The sequence below is a fragment of the Eretmochelys imbricata genome, chromosome 8 (genome assembly GCF_965152235.1).
Source record: "Eretmochelys imbricata isolate rEreImb1 chromosome 8, rEreImb1.hap1, whole genome shotgun sequence".
Taxonomy (NCBI): domain Eukaryota; kingdom Metazoa; phylum Chordata; order Testudines; family Cheloniidae; genus Eretmochelys; species Eretmochelys imbricata.
Window position 1 is genome coordinate 108,433,119 of NC_135579.1, and position 20,045 is coordinate 108,453,163.

The 20,045-nt window shown below is 54.6% G+C and overlaps 1 protein-coding gene across 1 annotated transcript in view; it reads right to left on the reverse strand.

The window, feature by feature from the left end:
- Positions 1 to 1,069: 1,069 nt before the first annotated feature.
- The window catches only part of TIE1 (tyrosine kinase with immunoglobulin like and EGF like domains 1), a 45,427-nt gene continuing 26,451 nt past the window's right edge, over positions 1,070 to 20,045 (reverse strand). The window contains exons 10-23 of the mRNA XM_077824044.1: positions 19,372 to 19,530; positions 18,064 to 18,201; positions 16,955 to 17,245; positions 13,661 to 13,951; positions 12,500 to 12,693; positions 12,082 to 12,292; positions 11,029 to 11,139; positions 10,674 to 10,864; positions 9,431 to 9,544; positions 9,006 to 9,076; positions 8,523 to 8,563; positions 5,573 to 5,669; positions 5,122 to 5,221; positions 1,070 to 2,020 (exon numbers count right to left, since the gene is read on the reverse strand). Of these exons, the coding sequence (XP_077680170.1) occupies positions 1,949 to 2,020; positions 5,122 to 5,221; positions 5,573 to 5,669; positions 8,523 to 8,563; positions 9,006 to 9,076; positions 9,431 to 9,544; positions 10,674 to 10,864; positions 11,029 to 11,139; positions 12,082 to 12,292; positions 12,500 to 12,693; positions 13,661 to 13,951; positions 16,955 to 17,245; positions 18,064 to 18,201; positions 19,372 to 19,530 (2,081 nt within the window). The 3' untranslated portion in view covers positions 1,070 to 1,948. The remainder of the gene's footprint in view (positions 2,021 to 5,121; positions 5,222 to 5,572; positions 5,670 to 8,522; positions 8,564 to 9,005; positions 9,077 to 9,430; positions 9,545 to 10,673; positions 10,865 to 11,028; positions 11,140 to 12,081; positions 12,293 to 12,499; positions 12,694 to 13,660; positions 13,952 to 16,954; positions 17,246 to 18,063; positions 18,202 to 19,371; positions 19,531 to 20,045) is intronic.

The window sequence follows — 20,045 nt, forward strand, 5'->3', positions numbered from 1 at the left end:
GGTTTAGTCCCTTGGAGATTTCACACCTCACATCACCTCAGCCTGGACAGAAATCCCCTCCCGACACATCCTGTATCCACCACCTGTACTGCCTCAGCAGGATGGTGATATTCAGCGGGTCAGACAGGCACCACCAGCCCCAGACTACTGCTTCCCCCAAACTTACTGAGCTCCCGCCAGGCGCCTGAGGCCAAGGCTAGCGACTGTTAGGCCAGGCACGTGCTCCACGCCATCTTCCCAGAGAGCGAGAGAGAGCAGAGCCCGAGGGCCCTTGCAGAGCACCAGAATACAGCTGCACCTCCTCGGACCCCACCCAGAGCCCATGCCCAACGAGCACACGTGCCCAGCTCTGAGTTCCCTGGCTGCCCGCATCCAGAGCGCAGGGCATGCACTCAGAGCACGCACATGCTGCAGGATGTGTTTTTTAAAATCGTACATTGTAACTGGCTTTTGCACTGCCAGCCAGGCAGCAGGAACATACCACAACTGGCTTGAAAGTGGGCAAGAAAACTAGACAATCAGCAACAACGTGGACACTCACCAGAAAGCTGAACTCAGGGGACTTCATTCTCATGGATCAGAGCACCAGTTGTCTCCTTAGAGGTCAGGAGGGAATTCTATTGCTCTGCAGCATGGCTCAATGTCCCCGTGTAAGGAGGGTTTCTTTAGTTTGCTTGCCCCTGAAGAACCAGGCATAAGCCATGCCCTAGCCAGGATTCTGGGAGCGACAGGCCCATGCTCAGATCCGGAAGATTCCGTGCTCCTGAGACAGCCCAGGACACGGACGTCCTGTGGCAGGTCGGGGAACACACAGGCACTAGTGGTACAAGACCCAGTATCCTATTCCCTGCTCCCTGAGCCAGCCAGTTCCCCCACCCCAGCTGGCTTGGAGCCAGAGCCTCCCTAGCGGAAGTCAAACTAGACGATCTAAGTGTCCTTTCTAGACTTACAATCTGTGTTTCTGTGAAAGCAAGTGAGAGAGGAAAGGCCCCAGCCCCTTCCCCAAACTCCTGAGCCAGCCAGTTCCTTGGACTTCCTTTATTAACTGTAAAGCACAAGTTGTGGCAGCCACTGGTCTCTGGCAGGTCAGAGAGGAGCCTGTGGCCAAGCCTGGAATATTTTACTCCTCCATGGTGTTCTGAAGGCGAGCGCTGGAATCCTTCCTCTCGGACTCCCCAAATCAGCCCTGTCCCAGAGGGTCTCCAGCATCCGGGAGCAATGTTTGCACAGCTCTGCGTGCAGGTACGCTGACCGCAAGGTGCCAAGCCAGGTCCAGCTGCACAGTGAGTCAGTTCTGAGAGCCCACGGGCAGAAGGGAAGCCAAGCAGCCACACACGAAACACCAAGGCTGGAGGTGGGGACGGTGGCTCTACATTTGCGGCTGTTTCCAAGCCTGTCCTTTACCCAGGACAAGTCTTTGTGCCTCTCGTAGGGCAGCAAAGGGCTGGTATCACATCCTCTAGCTTCAGAGAAGGCCCCAGTGTCCGTGGGCTCAAGGGGAGACAGGTCTCCCTGCCCGTGCTCTCTGCCATGCACAGCACCTGGCTGCGGCAAGGACTGGGAGAGTGGGGAGGGGCATGAGACAGGGAGAGCCTGGCCCACTGGCTGGCCCTGCCACTAGTGCAGAGTTGCACTGCAGAGACCGGCAGAGAGGGCAGCGAGTGCAGGGCAGTCCTGTCTGAGTGGACTGCGGGGCAGAAGCTGCCGTTCAGTCAGGAACCTGGCTGCAGAGTATGGGGGGCATCATGTTAACCAGAAACTGCCCCCAGGCAAGTTCCTGCTCCAGGACAAAGGGCAGTTCCTTGTCTGCACACGAGCAGGCCATTTACAGCATGCCCCACATGGGGCAGAGGCCGTGTCCCTCCCCGGCCTAGGCCAGCTGGTGTCCAAGTGCGGCAAGTAGGTGTGTGTTATTTACAGGGCTCCCGATGCTGTGCTCCACTCGCCCTCAGGCCTCCTCTGCTGTGGCGTCGATGCCGGCGTACGTGAAGTTCTCGAATAAGGCCATGTTCACATAGGCCTGGATGGGGAGAGACAGTGTCAGGCCTGGGGCTGGGTTAGAGCATCCTGCCCAGCACTCACATTCCCAGGACTCCCTGGTCTTGGTATCTGGACCCTGGCCTGCTCCTAATGCTGTCTCGGTGATTCCCCATGTCTAAGCAAACGCGGTAGGGCTGAACACCTTGTGAGCGGGGTTTGGCTTTGTGCCCCTTGGCCTGAGCTAAGGCTTGGAGCTGCTCCTCTCTTAGCCAGGAGGGGGCAGTGTTCTCCCCAGAGTCCCTTGCAGTCTGGGTCTGGGCTGTGGCTGTGCTCGGTTAGGTTCAGAACAGGGAGGAGAGCTGGTGTTCCCTGCCAATCCCAGGCAGGATGGGGCACTGGGCAGAGTGGGACTGTCCCCACAGCATGTGGATGGGAATCTGGGAGGCAGTGACCATGAGTTGGTTGAGTTCAGGATCCTGACACAGGGAAGAAAGGTAAGCAGCAGGATACGGACCCTGGACTTCAGGAAAGCAGACTTCGACTCCCTCAGGGAACGGATGGGTAGGATCCCCTGGGGGACTAACATGAAGGGGAAAGGAGTCCAGGAGAGCCGGCTGTATTTCAAGGAATCCCTGTTGAGGTTACAGGGACAAACCATCCCAATGTGTCGAAAAAATAGTAAATATGGCAGGCGACCAGCTTGGCTTAATGGTGAAATCCTAGCGGATCTTAAACATAAAAAAGAAGCTTACAAGAAGTGGAAGGTTGGACATATGACCAGGGAAGAGTATAAAAATATTGCTCGGGCATGTAGGAATGAAATTAGGAGGGCCAAATCGCACGTGGAGCTGCAGCTAGCGAGAGATGTTAAGAGTAACAAGAAGGGTTTCTTCAGGTATGTTGGCAACAAGAAGAAAGCCAAGGAAAGTGTGGGCCCCTTACTGAATGAGGGAGGCAACCTAGTAACAGAGGATGTGGAAAAAGCTAATGTACTCAATGCTTTTTTTGCCTCTGTCTTCACGAACAAGGTCAGCTCCCAGACTGCTGCGCTGGGCATCACAACATGGGGAAGAGATGGCCAGCCCTCTGTGGAGAAAGAGGTGGTTAGGGACTATTTAAAAAAGCTGGACGTGCACAAGTCCATGGGGCCGGACGAGTTGCATCCGAGAGTGCTAAAGGAATTGGCGGCTGTGATTGCAGAGCCATTGGCCATTGTCTTTGAAAACTCGTGGCGAACGGGGGAAGTCCCGGATGACTGGAAAAAGGCTAATGTAGTGCCAATCTTTAAAAAAGGGAAGAAGGAGGATCCTGGGAACTACAGGCCAGTGAGCCTCACTTCAGTCCCCGGAAAAATCATGGAGCAGGTCCTCAAAGAATCAATCCTGAAGCACTTACATGAGAGGAAAGTGATCAGGAACAGTCAGCATGGATTCACCAAGGGAAGGTCATGCCTGACTAATCTAATCGCCTTCTATGATGAGATTACTGGTTCTGTGGATGAAGGGAAAGCAGTGGATGTATTGTATCTTGACTTTAGCAAAGCTTTTGACACGGTCTCCCACAGTATTCTTGTCAGCAAGTTAAAGAAGTATGGGCTGGATGAATGCACTATAAGGTGGGTAGAAAGTTGGCTAGATTGTCGGGCTCAACGGGTAGTGATCAATGGCTCCATGTCTAGTTGGCAGCCGGTGTCAAGTGGAGTGCCCCAGGGGTCGGTCCTGGGGCCGGTTTTGTTCAATATCTTCATAAATGATCTGGAGGATGGTGTGGATTGCACTCTCAGCAAATTTGCGGATGATACTAAACGGGGAGGAGTGGTAGATACGCTGGAGGGCAGGGATAGGATACAGAGTGACCTAGACAAATTGGAGGATTGGGCCAAAAGAAATCTGATGAGGTTCAATAAGGATAAGTGCAGGGTCCTGCATTTAGGACGGAAGAACCCAATGCACCGCTACAGACTAGGGACCGAATGGCTAGGCAGCAGTTCTGCGGAAAAGGACCTAGGGGTGACAGTGGAGGAGAAGCTGGATATGAGTCAGCAGTGTGCCCTTGTTGCCAAGAAGGCCAATGGCATTTTGGGATGTATAAGTAGGGGCATAGCGAGCAGATCGAGGGACGTGATCGTCCCTCTCTATTCGACATTGGTGAGGCCTCATCTGGAGTACTGTGTCCAGTTTTGGGCCCCACACTACAAGAAGGATGTGGATAAATTGGAGAGAGTCCAGCGAAGGGCAACAAAAATGATTAGGGGTCTGGAACACATGACTTATGAGGAGAGGCTGAGGGAACTGGGATTGTTTAGTCTGCGGAAGAGAAGAATGAGGGGGGATTTGATAGCTGCTTTCAAGTACCTGAGAGGTAGTTCCAGAGAGGATGGTTCTAGACTATTCTCAGTGGTGGAAGAGGACAGGACAAGGAGTAATGGTCTCAAGTTGCAGTGGGGGAGGTTTAGGTTGGATATTAGGAAAAACTTTTTCACTAGGAGGGTGGTGAAACACTGGAATGCGTTGCCTAGGGAGGTGGTGGAATCTCCTTCCTTAGAAGTTTTTAAGGTCAGGCTTGACAAAGCCCTGGCTGGGATGATTTAATTGGGGATGGGTCCTGCTTTTGAGCAGGGGGCTGGACTAGATGACCTCCTGAGGTCCCTTCCAACCCTGATATTCTATGATTCTATGTCCCTCCAGAGCAGGGCTGTCCCCACGCTACGCGCCTCGTCCGGCTGTGAGTGTCCTGCTACAAAGCTTCCTGGGCTCTGGCTTGGAGATGAGGCCCCCAGGTATGTGGCAGGGCTCAGAGCCCTGCACCCCGATGCCCTTCTGAGGAAAGAGATTGCAAAGCCCCTAGGATTTCCCCAGCATCAGAGCAGTTCCCGTGTGGCACAGTCAGATTTACATCATTGCCCAGCAGCTGCCAACATGGGGCATGGCCAGGGAAAGGAGCTACAGCAGCTCTGCAATCCAGCTGGTCCTGGCTGCTGGAAAAGCTCATTAAAGCCCTGGAGTGGCAGTTACTGTGATGGGGCTGCCCCCTAAGGCCATCCTTGCCTCCCCCTGGCGTGCAGCCCTGCCCCAGGGCCTGAATACAGCCCTGAGGGAGGGATAGAGCTGAAGCCAGCCCCCCGGGGCACAAGCAGACTACCTTCCTGGCCTCCAGCATCCGAATAAGTTGCATGGAGATCTGAGCGAAGGGCGGGCGCTCGTAGGGGCGGTCTCGCCAGCATTGCTTCATCAGCTCATACCTAGGAGAGAGGGCACAGCAGGACCTGTGTCAGTGCAGACAGGACATGGGGGAAGCATTGGTAGGGAAGGTGGCAAGCAGCTGAGGCATAAGCAAGCTGCAGTAGGAGGGACAAAGGCAAGGGAACCCAGTGGGCTGCCCTACCATGGGTCATGGGTGGGGAGGCTGCCAGCTTTCCTGTTCCTAGTGCACAGGGATTACATCATGTGACGTCCCCCGTCCCCCAAGACACCAAGCAAACACAGAGGCCATGCAAAGAGGCCCCGGTTCCTGGTGCCCCATGGCCACAGCCTTTTTTCCTGGTCCCAGCAGGCCCAGCCAGGACAGACACGGCCAGCCAGATCCCACTTACACCTCGTCATCACAGTTGCGTGGCTTCTCCATACGATATCCCTGCGGCAGTTTCTCGTAGAGCTCGGCACATGTCATCCCGCAGTATGGAGTTCCTCCTGGGGGCATAGCGCAGCACACACACTCATAAGGACATAAGAATGGCCATACTGGGTCAGACCAATGGTCCATCCAGCCCAGTATCCTGTGTTCCAACAGTGGCCAATGCCGGGGGGTTCAAGGTGAATGAACAGAATAGGACAACTGATCGAGTAATCCATTCCCTGTTGTCCAATTCCAGTATCTGGCAGTCAGAGGTTTAGGGGCTTCCAGAGTATGGGGTTGTGTCCCTGACCATCTTGGCTGATAGCCGTTGATGGATCTATCCTCCATGAATGTATCTAATTTTTTTTTAACTCCATTATACTTTTGGCCTCCACAACATCCACAGATTTACTATGTGTTGTGTGAAGTAATACTTTCTTATCATTGTTTTAAACCTGCAGCCTAGTAATTTCATTGAGTGACCCCTAGTTCTTGTGTTAAGAAAAGGAGTAAATAACACTTTCTTATTCACTTTCTCCATACCAGTCATGATTTTATAGACCTCCATCATCTCCCCCCTCAGTCATCCCTTTTCCAAGTTTAACAGTTGCAGTCTTTTTAATCTCTCCTCGTCTGGAAGCTGCTCCATATCCCTGATCATTTCTGTTGCCCTTCTCTGTCCTTTTTCCAATTCTAACACGTCTTTTTTTGAGATGGGGCAACCATCTATCCCTTTCCTAATGCTTCCTAACATTGCACATTGAGCAGATGTTTTCAGAGAATGATCCACAATGACTCTAAGATCTCTTTCTTGAGTGGTAGCAGCTAACTTAGACCCCACCATTTTATATGTATAGTTGGGATTATGTTTCCAGTGTGCATGGCTTTGCATTTATCAATATTGAATGTCATCTGCCATTTTGTTGCCCAGTCACTCAGTTTTGTGAGACCCCTTTGTAACTCTTTGCAGTCTGCTTCAGACTTAGCTATCCTGAATAATTTTGTATCATCTGCAAACTTTGCCACCTCACTCTTTACCCCCTTTTTCCAGATCATTTATTAACATGTTGAACAGCACTGGTCCCAGTATAGACCCTTGGGAGACCCCACTTTTTACCTCTCCCTGGTCTGAAAACTGACCATTTATTCATACCCTTTGTTTACTGTCTTTTAACCAGTTACTGATCCGTGAGTATCCCCTCTTATTCCATATTATTAATCTTCCCTCTTATTCCATAACTGCTTAATTTCCTTAAGAGCCTTTGATGAGGGACTTCGCTAGAGGCCTTCTGAAATCCAAGTCCACTGGATCCCCCTTGTCCACATGTTTGCTGACTCCCTCTAACAATTCTAACAAATTGGTGAGGCACGATTTCCCTTTACAAAAACCATGTTGATTCTTCCCCAACATATTGTGCTCATTTAGCTGTCTGATAATTCTGTTCTTTACTATAGTTTCAACCAATTTGCCTGACACTGAAGTTAGGCTTATGGGCCTGTAATTACCAGGATCGCCTCTGGAGCCTTTTTAAAAAATCTGCATTCCATTACCTGCCCTCCAGACATCTGGTGCAGAGGCTGATTTAAGCAGTTGGTTACATATCACAGTTATTAGTTCTGCAGTTTCATATCTGAGTTCATTCAGAACTCTTGGATGAATATCATCTGGTCTTAGTGACTTATCATTGTTTAATTTATCCATTTGTTCCAAAACCTTCTCTATCGCTGCCTCAATCTGGGACAGTACCTCAGATTTGTCACCTAAAAAGAATGGCTCAGGTGTGGGAATCTCCCTCACATCCTCTGCTGTGAGGATCAATGCAAAGAACTTATTTATCCTCTCAACAACGGCCTTGTCTTCCTTGAGTGCTCCTTTAGCACCTTGCTTAGTCCAGTGGCCCAATAACTATTTGGCAGGGTTCCTGCTTCTGGTGTACTTTAAAAAAAATTTGCGGTTATTTTTTGCTAGTTGCTCTTCATGGCCACGACAGCACCTAGCTAGTGGGTGCCCACAGACTCAGAACCCACAACATTGGGAACATGTTCAACACTGGAGTTACTGTCAGGACTGGCCTGACTCGGGACAGGCTGGCTCAGGGGTTAGAGCTCGAGCCCAGGACTCGAGTTCATGTCCCTGCTCCATGATCGCTCCCTGCATGACCGTGGGCAAGTCACCTGGTCTCTCTGGAACAGATCCTCCAACGCATGTAGCCATTGGCTGTACTGAGAGCCAGGTGCCTGAATGCCCTGGAGGGTCCGTGCCTCTGTCCCCATCTGTACCATGGGGATAAATCTGCCCCAGACGGTGCAGCGCTCATATGCTATGGTGGGGAGCTACAGACGGATCAGAGAGCGAGCCCTGGTCTACACCCACCACTCAGGTGTTGCTCAGGGTTGTGGGGCAGCCACACATCAAGAGAGGTCATTACGCTGACCTAAGACCAGGTGTAGACGCCGCAAGGTCGATGGTGATCTAGCGCCTGCCTCCTGAGGGAGTGGGTCTAAAGCAGCGGGAAAGCCCTTCCGTGGCTGTCGCGAGTGTCTCCAGGACAGTGCTGCAGCGGGGCTGCTGTAGCACTCAGAGCATGTCTACGCTATGACTCACGTGCCCAAGGCCCAGAGGAGGCCGCTCAGTGGAGACCCTAGGCCAGCTCCTCGGCATGTGAGTTACTCCCTTGCCCCAATGGGTGCTTGGATCTGAGGGACCCTCCCGATGGCGCGGCCATGCCATTGCACCCTCCACTGGGCGGTGCTCAGTGAGGCATGTTCACGTTCCTCATGGCCTCACTCAGACAACATTTCTGACCTGAGCCAAGAGCTGCCTGCCAGAGCAATGGGAGGGAGGGTCAGGCTAGCTGGGCACACCTGTGCTGGACCCGCAGGTAGAATGGACGAACCTGGGGTGAGTTGTCTGGGCCGGTACTTACCCAGGCTGACAATCTCCCACAACAGCACCCCAAAGGACCACCTGAAAGAGAGACAGCGCTTGGGTCTCCAGCAGTGCCTCCCTCCCAGCCCCCTCGCCCAGTTCCTGAGGCTTGGCAGCATATCTGTCTGAGGGTTTTATTCTGGGACCGGAATGGGAGGGGCTGGGACTGCAGCAGGGGAGGGGACCGGGAAGATGCAGGCACTGGAAATGGGGACAAGCTCTTCTGAGCCAGGACTGTGTCCTGGGGCTGAGCAAGGCCAGCACAACAGGGCCCTGCTGTAAGAGGAATCCATGGGTCTGAGCACAGCGAGCCTGGGCTGAGCGGGGGGATGGGCTAAAGGCTGGGAACAAGGCACGAGGAAGGTATAGGAGCAGTAGCCCCTCCCGTGTCAGCAGGGAGGGGTCAGCTAACCACCTCCTACGTTGGCAGAGGGCTAACCCCATAGACATATCTACCACACAGACCGGGGGCAGAACTCACACATCACTCTTGGTGGTATACACGCTGTAGTTGAGGGACTCGATGGCCATCCAGCGAACTGGCAGGCGGCCCTGGGGAAAAAGACCAACTGTAATGAGCAGGGTAGTGGGGAAATACCCCCCCATTTCCTTGACTATGGGGGGGCAGGAAAAAGCCACTCCCAACCCAACCAGGGGGGAGATCCAGGCTAGGGTACAGGTGCCACCCACCACCAAGTTGGGAGATCCAGGGTAGGGAACAGCGGCCCCCAATCCAGGCAGCGGGAGCCATGGGTGGAGGGGGGTTCACAGCCTTGCTGTGGGACAGAACAGATCTTGCACTAGAACAGGGGCAATTACCGTAATTCTCCCTAGAGCTATTGGGTTGGGGCATTGCAACCTACGTCTGCCAAGGGCGCAGCGGGGAGCCCCTCACTCTGGACTCACCATGGTCTTCTTCACGTAGACCTCCTCCCCTCGGGAGAGGCCAAAGTCGGCAATCTTGGAAGCCAGGTTCTCCCCCACCAGAATGTTCCTGGCTGCCAGGTCCCTGTGAATGAACTGAGACAGCCATGGTGAGTGAGGGCTGGGCCTGTGTGGCCCCTCCTGGAGACAAGCTGGCCGGCCCCAGCTCGGCCCCAGCCTCCTGTTACTCCCAGCCCTGGAACATAGAACAGGGACCAGCTTTGGCGACAGGTGGGTGGGGGCGGGGGGAGAGCGATGCAGCATTCACCCTCTGGGACTCTGCAGCTGGGAACGGGAAGGTGCTGGCGGGCCCTAGCCTCGGCGCTTTGGACATGCTGAGGGACAAAGCTGTTTTGCTTCCGGTCCAGCCCTCATCCCTGGGCACATCTAGGCCCCAGCTACTGCTCCTAAGGACGCTGACGGCTGCAGTGGATTCTGATCCGCTCTCCTGGATCCTGGGGAGTCTTCCCTGTGCCAGCTGGCTGAGCAGAGGGGAGGCAGCCAAGCTGCAGGTGGGTTCAGGAGGCAGCAGAAAGGAGCCTGGATTCAGCAGTGGTGGCTCCAAGTCCCTGGAAGTCAAAGTGCTGCACCGAGGACGGGCTGGGCTTTGGGGCGGCCCTCGGAAGAGGAGACCGGGGGCCTTTCACAGTCAGCACTGGGGAGTCAGGTGGCGGCTAAGCGTGGGAGGATGCTTCAGCAGGGCGGTGCCCGGCCCCCCGCATTCTGGGTCAGAGCATGGGTAGGTCACCTGGCTGCCCCGGAGACCTGTGCCCAGAGGCTGCCAGCCAGCCACTGAGCAGCAGAGCTCTCTCCGGGACAGGAGCAGGCAGTGCCATGGCACCAGCTCCTCCATTCCCGTGCCCCACGGGCAGAACACATCACAGCCAATCAGAACGCAGACGGGCAGGAGAGACCTATGCTCATTGGCTAGTTCGCCCCAGCTCTGTGTTCTTGTTGGTGGCGAGTGACCCGACGGGGCATGGTAACGCTGCCTCGCCACAGGCAGGCTGGGCTCCCGTGTCGCTGGGTCACAGCGCGGTGGCCACGGCTGGCGTGTTTCAGGGAGAGCCTGGAGCCAGACGCCTCGACTCCTGGTTCCGATACACAGATGTGCAGGCATCAACGCCCCGCCCATGCTCGTGCACATGCACCACCGTGGCTATCACGGCTGCTGGTCGTGACAGAGCTTGGCATGTGCTCAGTGCAGGGGGGGGGGGGGACACACCTGCTTCTCGCTCAGATACTGCATTCCCTTGGCCACATCGGAAGCAAACTGGAGGAGCTGCTGGGACGTGAGGGTAGATGCCGTCCCATGCTCCTTTGCGAAGGCCGGGTCAGTCTCTAGGACTCGGCTTTTCCGGAGGAAATCTAGCAGGTTCCCATAGGGAGCGTACTCAATAGCAATGTACAGGTAGCCTGAGGGACAAAGGAGGGAGACAGGCCTTCAACATCCTGCAGTGGGTAGGGCAGGCAGGACTTTGCCCAGAGCACAGAAGGGGGCAGTGAAGCAGGTATGGGGAGCAGTGCAGGGACCCCAGGAACAGTAGGGAAAACAGCCTGGGGGGGGGGGAAGCTCCCACCTTTGTTCTCACAGGCCCCCAGCAGGTTGATGATATTGGGGTGGTGCCCCAGTTTGCACAGCACCTCCAGCTCCCCTGCAAAGTCCCGGTGGTCATTCTCTGACGCAAACTCTGAAACAAGCCAGGAGCAAATGCTGCAGTACAGGGGCCCAAGCCTGAGACACCCTCCCGTCCCCAGCCACCCCCTCTGCAGTCCCAGGCCCGAGACTCTCGTCCCCAGCGCCTCTCCCCTCCACAGTCCCAGGCTGGAGACACCCTCCCGTCCCCAGCCACCCCCCTCTGCAGTCCCAGTCCCGAGACTCTCATCCCCAGCCACCCCCCTCTGCAGTGCCAGGCCCAAAGCTCCAGTCCCCAGCCACCCCCTCTGCAGTCCCAGGCCTGAGGCTCCTGTCCACAGCCACCCCTTTCTGCAGCCCTGAGGTAACCTCCTCCACCCCTCGGCCAGATGTGACTCTTAAAACTAGGCGACTGGCACCGCACCCCCACACAGGTGCACACCATCAGCACCAGCTCCCATCCCCTCTGGCACCCTCCTGCATGGGTGCAAACCTCCATCACCCCTCCACCAACCTCTGAGACACCCTCCCACGTGGGTACAAACCTTCAGCACTGCCCTTCCCCCCCTCCCTCTCCCCCATGGGTGCAAAACACCAGAAACCGTCTCCCCAAAGTGCTCTCCTGGGTGGGTGCAAACTCCCATCACCCCCCCCCCCGAAACCCTCTTGAGTGGGCGCAAACCATCGGCATCCCCACACACAGGTGTCCAAGCTATTCCCATTCAGATAGCGTTTGGGGGACATGCACTGGGCACTTCTTGGATTTGGACTTTGCCCCACATCTGGGCTCTGTGGGGCCCTTCAGGCAGCCCCGTGAGCCCCTGCTCAGTATCTCAGATGCTTGAGGCTGTCTGTCCCAGTACCTGGAGCAAACTCCAGCTTGGCCCTGGGGCCCAGCTCAGGGTGCAGGGATTCCTGCTAGGTGAGTACATTGTCCTTAACCCCCTTGCCATTCATCCCTCCCTCCTGGGCCCCAAGCAGGCACAGGCTCACTTACCTTTCAGCATCTTGATGGCTGCATTCATTTTCAGCCCGTCCTTTTTGATCATTGCCCTGATGACCTGCCCGAAGTTCCCCTCTCCAATCATATCCTCAAATTTGATGTCCTCCCACTCCAGGATGGGATAGCTGAGGGGCTCAGGCTGGGGCTTTGGTCGGCGGGTCAGGGTCAGGGTCCCTGAGTTGAACTGCAGGATGGTCTCTTCCCCCTGACAAACAGGTAAGGGGGAAGTTAATGATTTCTGGCCCCCAAGGAATCCAAAACAGTGGTCTGAGCAGGGCTGGGGGTGGTGGTGTGTGTGCGCGAGGCATGCTTCACCCTGCCCATGGCACACTAGGGCTAAAGACCAGGCTGGGACATGGGGATTCAGGGCGCCTGGCTGTGGGTCTGACGAGGCAAAGGCAGCATTACTCACTGAGCCAGACTGGTAGGTGAAGGTCCGGCGCCGGTGGAAAAAATTCTTCTTGATCAGGAAAAGTGCCAAGAGGGCAAAAAGGATGGTGAGGCAGGTGACGGACACGGAGCCGATGATGGCCAGGAGCAGCTGCTGGTCTATTCCCGAGGGCTGCATGTCCTGGCTTTTCAGTCTGGGCACCTCGCTCAAGGCACCTGCAGGGAGGGAGGGGAACAGAGGGCTCATGGCTGTGCCAGGCTCAAGGTGTCAGATGCGACAGCTCCAGCCCGATGCAGCTCTTTGCACTGCTCCATGCACTGGGAAAACCCCTCTCCTCCTTGGCTGGGTACAGCACTGCAGCCCAATAGCAAAGGCCATGCAGCTAAGTGGCTGCAGCTGCCCCAGGCTCTGCAGTTCACCTGCCCCAGGCATCACACCGCACGACTGGAGCCATGACACCTTCCCAGCCCTGACGGCTACAGCTTATTTGCACCCGCACATACACTGATTTGCACAAGTGTTGCATGTTCCCCATGCTGCATTGAAATGAACTATGTTCTGGAAAGGATGTTTTACTCCCCTTCAGTCTCTGCCCTTCCCTGCCCCCCAACCCCACTGACTTATTATTTCCTCCTGCTCCTCTCTCACAAAATTCCCCTCCCTTCCTTGCTCTTTTTCACTTTCACTTTCTCTCTCGTGCCCATTTCTGCTTGGCCCTGTCTCCCCACGCCAAAGACAACATTCCAGCCCCAGGACATTTGCTGTCTCCACGCACCACAGCAGTGCGGCTGGGAGCAGCTCTCCTGTGGGCTCGCAGCTGATGTGGGGGGTCAGTGCCCGAGCTGCTCAGTGGGTCACACACCAGCGGAGAGGTGGTCACTGGTGACACTTTGGGGCATGGCACATCACCCACTAACTAGGCTTTTTGCAGGGCTGGACACAGAGCCAAGACTCCAAAGGGGCCTCCCAAGGGGCCTGTGTGTGCGGGGTGCCAGCCGGGCTGGGGCTGCCCTGGCAATATGGCTCTGTGGGGGAGAGCGGGGGGAATGGAGACAGGTGCCAGGCCTCCAGCTGGGATGGGGATCCAAGATGTAGGTCAGCAGAGAAGCTGGGATGGAGGGAGACTGCATGCCCCACTCAGTTCAGCTCTTTCCTGGTGCGTCTCTGAAATATCCCACTTACCGTCGCCAACGGTCTCCGCCTTCACAGGCTCACTCCACTCCCCAGGCACGTGGGAGTTCGCTCGGACACGGAACTGGTACCATGTGCTGGCATTGAGCCCCCAGATTATCTTCGTGGTCTCCCCACCGCTGTCCGTGTCAACCCACTGAGGCTCACTGGCCCCACCCAGCTGCTGCAGCTCCACAGTGTACTTACTGACACCCCCGTTGGGATACTCGGGGGCCTGCCAGGTGAGTTTGACGGTAGTGTCCGCGAGGGGCTCTGCGTGGAGAGACCTGGGGGAGGAGGGGCCTGGGACAAGGAGAGGAGGGAAATCAGCACCACAGGTAACATCTCCAGGGTTTGAGGCACCGGGGCTGGCTGCGCCCAGCCCCCAGCCTCAGCCACAGCAAAGGAGACTCCCTGGGCTGTGCAGGGCATGGGACCATGGAAAGGACATGTGTGCATGTGGGAGGGGGTGACAGTGAGTGGGCCACAGCAGAATAAACAGAGAAGTAAGAACAGTGGGATCACCCTTCAGACAGGTCCCCCCATTCAGGGGGGTGCAGAGGGGTGGGGTCGGAGACACGCGCCCCGTTCCCGGGGGCGGGGTCAGAGACGCGCGCCCCGTTCCTGGGGCTGGGGAAGAGGGGCGGTGTGGTGGGCGTCTTGACTCCTGTTTGCTTTGACCGCTGAGGCTAGAGACAGAGCAGCCTGAGGGCTGCCTGACTAGGAGGCTGGGAAATGCACGTTTCTAAATGCACACACGCCCGCACACATAGGGTGATGCGGGTCTGCGGCATGAAGAGGTGCAATCCCTGACCAATGGAGTTGGGCTGGGGAAAGCCCCAGGCTAGGTGCAGTTATTCTGGTAATGCGTGCCTAGTGTAGACGTGGCTCAGCCTCATCTTTCAAGTCACCGCTCTTCGTCTGCACTAAATGATACTCCCAGCTTGCAGTGCAGGACTGAGCCGATGCATTGGGATGCAGTGCGCAGAACCAGCAACAGGAAATGGAGTGCTGGGGCATTGGCCGGACAGGGAGAGCAGCACGTTCAGGTGAGCAATGGCTGCCAACCTGAGTCAGCACCAACGCTAAATAGTTAGAAGGGATGGGACAGAGGAGTAGGCAGGGTCTAGTGGACGCTGACCACTGCCTCCCTTTGACCCAGCCGTGGTATGGGACAGGACCCACAAGTTAATCAATGACTGGTCATTTTTTAAATTAACGTTTTAACGTCTTTCTTCAGCACCACAGAAAGAGAGGAATGAGCAGGCTGGGTCGGGCCTGAGGTCTGTGTAGCCTACTCCTCTGTCTCTTGACCATAGCCAGCCCAGGAGCTTCAGAGGACAGTGTAAAAACCTCATAGCAGGCACGTGTAGGATAGTGTGCCCTCCATGAAGGTCTCAGCCTACTCCTTAATGGTCAGAGATTGACTTAAGGCCCAAAGCAGGGTTCTATCTCCCTTCCAAAACCCTTTTACACATTAACTGTAATACCTGTGCATATTACTGACAGCCACAGAAATGTCCAACCCCTCTTTGAATCTTCCTACATTCTGGGCCTCAGTGTGATCCAGTGCCCGTGAGTTCCACAGTCTAATTACAGTATCCCAAAGTCATGCAGAATTTGGTGATTGTCACCTCTAGGGGGCACTGTTACCTGACAGTAGGAAGATTAACCTCTCCAAAGCACAGTTAGCTGAAGTGGGAGCAGTATCTCCAAATCTGCACATGCCCTGGGGACAACTCACTGCAGTTTATTTTAAGTGAGGTGACTTGTAGAAAAGTCCCTTCTCCAAACAATAGGGAAATTCAGTGCCCCAAAGACAAACTGCATCGGTCCTGCTTGGTACTTAAAGTGCCTACATGGGGAACAAATATTTAATAATGGGCTCTTCAGTGTAGCAGAGAAAGGTCTAACACAGTCCAATGGCTGGAAGTTGAAGCTAGACAAATTCAGACTGGAAATAAAGTGTACATTTTTACTGGTGAGAGTAATTAACCTTCAGAACAATTTACCAAGGGTTGTGATGGATTCTCGTTAACTGACCATTTTAAAATCAAAATTGGATGTTTTTCTAAAAGCTCTGTTCTAGGAATTATTGTGGGGCAGGTCTCTGACCTGTACGGCACAGGACAGGGTAGATGATCACGATGGTCCCCTCTGGTGTAACTCCAAGGAGGTTGGTGCAGTGGCACCAGGGAAGAATTGAGCTGTTGTGTCTGCAAAGAATCAAACTGGGGATGGTCAGTGCTACAATTTTAGTCCTATTAAATGACACAAGGCTAAGGAACCACAGCAATTTCAGCCACAAATTACTGGGCTTGATGCAGGAATCACCGGTGAAATTCCGTGGCCTGTGTTATTTATTATTTCATAGAACCATAACATTAGAAGGGACCACAAGGGTCACCTGGTCTAACCCCCGGCCACAATGCAGAATTTGAATTAGAGTAGCAATCTGGGATGGTGGCCCTACTGTTCTAGTGCTGTACACACAGAGGGCAGGCAGTAGCCATGGAACAGGTGATTATGCAGCAGGAAGCCACTCTGGGCCAAACAATTGTGGAAGAAAGAAAAGGAGACAGTGTTTCCCTCCTCAGGCAATCGGCCTAGGGAGTCATGGCTGCAGGGGCAGAGTGACATATGGAGCTGAACTGAAAGAGGTGCTGGATAATAGTTTTATGCCTAATAACACTGGCAACTAGATACTAAGGGCTGGTCTGCACTGAGAACTTAATCAGCACAGCTACATCTCTCAGGGACATGGAAACCTAACCCCTGTCGATCTAGCTACCACCTCTCGGGGAGGTGGATTATTACACTGATGGGAGAGCCCCTCCTGTAGGCACTACCTATCCTGGCACCAGAGCGCTCAGCTGTGCCTCTGGGGCGGTTCACGTGCAGACATACCTAAGACAAAAGAATAAGCCTCATGCTTCAAGATACCAGCTGATCCCTACCCAGGCCAGGAAAGATTTCCCGCTCCCCATGTCAGGCTAAGCTATTTACATATGCACGACTGTACCATGAGCCAGGTGCATCCTGGTTTTTTTGCCTCTTTCTGAGACGTCAGGTATTGGCTATTTTCCCTGAAATAAGCAGGTAGAAGAGCCCAGTGGACCAGTAGTCTGATCTTGTGTGGCAAATTCTATGGATCGGATCCCCAGCCAGTGTATCTCCATTCAATGGGACTATGCTGATCTACGCCAGCTGAGCAGCTGGCCCCATGTCCCTATGACAGACAGTTCCCTCCCTTTGCTCCTGACAGTGCTGGTTCTGCAGGGCCAGGAGGGGCAGTTGGTTACCTACCTTTGCTGTTGATCATGACCTTGTAGAGGTCAGATGGAGGGCCCAGGCTGGTGCAGTGATAGACGAACACTTCCAGGCCATACTCCTTGTTGAACTCTAGGTTACGGATGCGGGCAGAGTGCACAAACATGGAGGTTATATTAATCTCCCGGACAAGCACTTTTGCTGAGTCCAAGAGACGTACAACAAAACCATTTGCTGGCTCGTAGTTATTTGGTAAGTTCCAATTAACATGAAGCGTGTTCTTCCCCTCTACCGACCAGCCTTCGATCACAGGCTTGGCTGTGGGTTCTGTTAGAGACACAAGGTGGGGGAGGTAATATCTTTATTGAACCAACGCCTGTGAAAACCAGACAGCAAATTCACTGTGGGCCAGTCCACATTCACTGTAGGCTCCAGGGCCTGGCAGAACCCTACGCTTGTATCAAGGCTGGATTCTGAGGGGGTGGGAACTCCCCAACACATTCAGACTGGACTCAGCACGGGCCCGGACTCTCCGATCAGCTAGAACAGAGTTGATTAAATCAGAGAAATTCCAAGAAAACGGGGAGTGGGTCAGGATGGACTGGACTGGACAGGGTTAAACCTCATTGGGTTGACTCAGAGCAGGGTGAATTAGGTGAGATTCATGGAGCAAATGGCTTGTTGTGAATTAAACCACACGTGTGCAGAGCCCAGGACAACAGGACCTGATCCCTGATTGGAAGCTCTAGACACTGGTGCAGTATAAATCAATAACCAATGGATGAATTCACCCAGCTCTAGTCCTGGTGGCTCTTGGGCAGGGCAGGGCCAGGCATACCCATTCTGTAGTATTTTTATTTGGGGGATTCCTTTCCTGTCTGTCCCCAAAAAGAAAAGGAGTACTTGTGGCACCTTAGAGACTAACCAACTTATTTGAGCATAAGCTTTCGTGACCTACAGCTCACTTCATCGGATGCATACTGTTATGCATCCGATGAAGTGAGCTGTAGCTCACGAAAGCTTATGCTCAAATAAATTGGTTAGTCTCTAAGGTGCCACAAGTACTCCTTTTCTTTTTGCGAATACAGACTAACACGGCTGTTACTCTGAAACCTGTCTGTCCCCAGTCCCTGCCAGGCACTCACCTTGACACTCTGTCACCATGACTGCCTGCGGCCCTATGGCACCTTCCCCTTTGTCACCAGGGCGAGTCAGCTGCACTTTGACCAGGTAGGCGGTGACTGGCCGTAGGTTCATGAGTGTGATGTTTTCACTGTTGTCAACTGTTGATTACAGAGGATCCTGTTAAACTGAAGCCATATGACCAGCAGCCTTGTTCCGTGCTGCGACACAGCTTCTGTTCCTCCCGGAGCCCATCGCAGGCTGAGCACTGGCAGCAGGATGTCCCCTGCTGGCCCGCTGCCTCTTCCCTCCCAAAAGCTCCCTGGGCCCAGCTGTTAGCAATGTGCAACATGGACCTGCTGGATCCCAGCATCTCAGCCCTAGCCTATCACCGCCTGCTACTCAGCTTGCCCCCTTTTGCTTCTCCAGTTAGACCATTCCCACTGGGACTTAGGATTTCACCTGGTGCTATGAGAATGCACTGTTGGGCGAAGCTAGTGCTTGGAGTGCCCGACGCCCAGTGTCTTAGGGCTGGAGCTCAGAACAGAATCTGGGTCAGCACCAGCCCCATTCCTAGGAACGAGAAGCTGTTCACAGAGCAGCACATTTGATTCCGGTCATGGTGCTGCCAGGCCTCCCCCATAGGCAGCCATGCCCCATCCTGTGCCCAGGAAAGCCCTGACTGCACTCTTGGCCTTGCACAGATTAAACATGCTCCTTGCAGCGCCGTGCACTCTGCTTTCTCCTAAAGGCCCCTGAAGAGATTCCCTGTGATGTGGCAGCCAGGGCAAGGCAGAGTGGGATTAGAGCTGGAGGCAGTGGAGGGGACCTCCCGGGAGTGCTGAGGAAAATGGCGAGGGGAGAACTGGCCAAGCGAAGCCCTCACCTGCCCTATCCCTCTCTGGCTAGGGTTGGAGTTTCTGGAGCACAGGTTCTTGGCCTGTGTCCAGCCAGGCATGTTGTCAGTGGGTTCTGAGCCACTGCTGCGGTCATGATCTGGCATCACCTGTCAATCTCTATGCAGCAATGGGTTCTGCTGGTTTTCACTCAGCCTGCGAGGGTCTCCATTGGCTTTACTGACCTGCTAGCTCAGAAGCAGCAGCAGCTGGTTCAGGCCTCCCAAGGGTAGGAGTTTCCTTGTTGTAAAATCAATCGTGGCCAAATTTGAGCATGACACCAATATCGGAGCAGTAGCAAATACAGGAAAGAAAGCATCAAGTGGCAGAGAGACACGAGGGGTCAGTCCTGCAGGCAGTGGGGCAAGAGGCAGAGCGGTCGCCCCTGTGACTCTGATCCTGCCCCAAATGTCCCTTGCGAGCTGACTCCCTTACCCACAATGGATGACCATGGTGAGGTGTTGTCCTTGGGCTTGTAGAGCAGTTTGATGGAGGTGACTGGGCCGTCACCAGAGAATCCATTCACTGGGGAAACCACAAGCTGCCGACTCTGCTTGGCTAGCAGCCGGGGGGGGCTCAGTGGCACTGGAGGGACTGCAGGCAAAGAACAGAACCAACATCAATAAACCCAGCACAAACATGAAGGAAGAAGGAACAAAGCATTGTTTAACATGGACACTTGGCCACATTGACCTGATGGCCAGCCCTAGCCCAGGCTTGTCTGATACTAACCCTTTCCTTGGTAGTCTAGGGGGAACCTCATGATCCCAGAGTCTCTGCCATCAGTACCGTGATGGGACATGCCTCACCCCACTGATGGGGAGGCTAACCCGGGTTCTTGCACTCAGGCAGCGCCAGCTAGGGGCACGTGCAGAATCTGCTCCACCTGGAGAAGGGGAGCTTAAAAAGGCAACAGTGCTGCTGTGAGTGGCGGGGGAGCTTGCCCAGGAGGAGAAGGTGCTAAGGACTGCCGGAGAGCTCCAGCAGCCAGGGCAGCCCAGCCGGGACAGTGGCTGTCCTTTCCTCCCACCTGCCCTTGTCTGGGGGCAGACTGGCACCTCACATGGGCCAGGGGCCCTGGAAAGCAGCTCCCCACTATAACCAGTGGT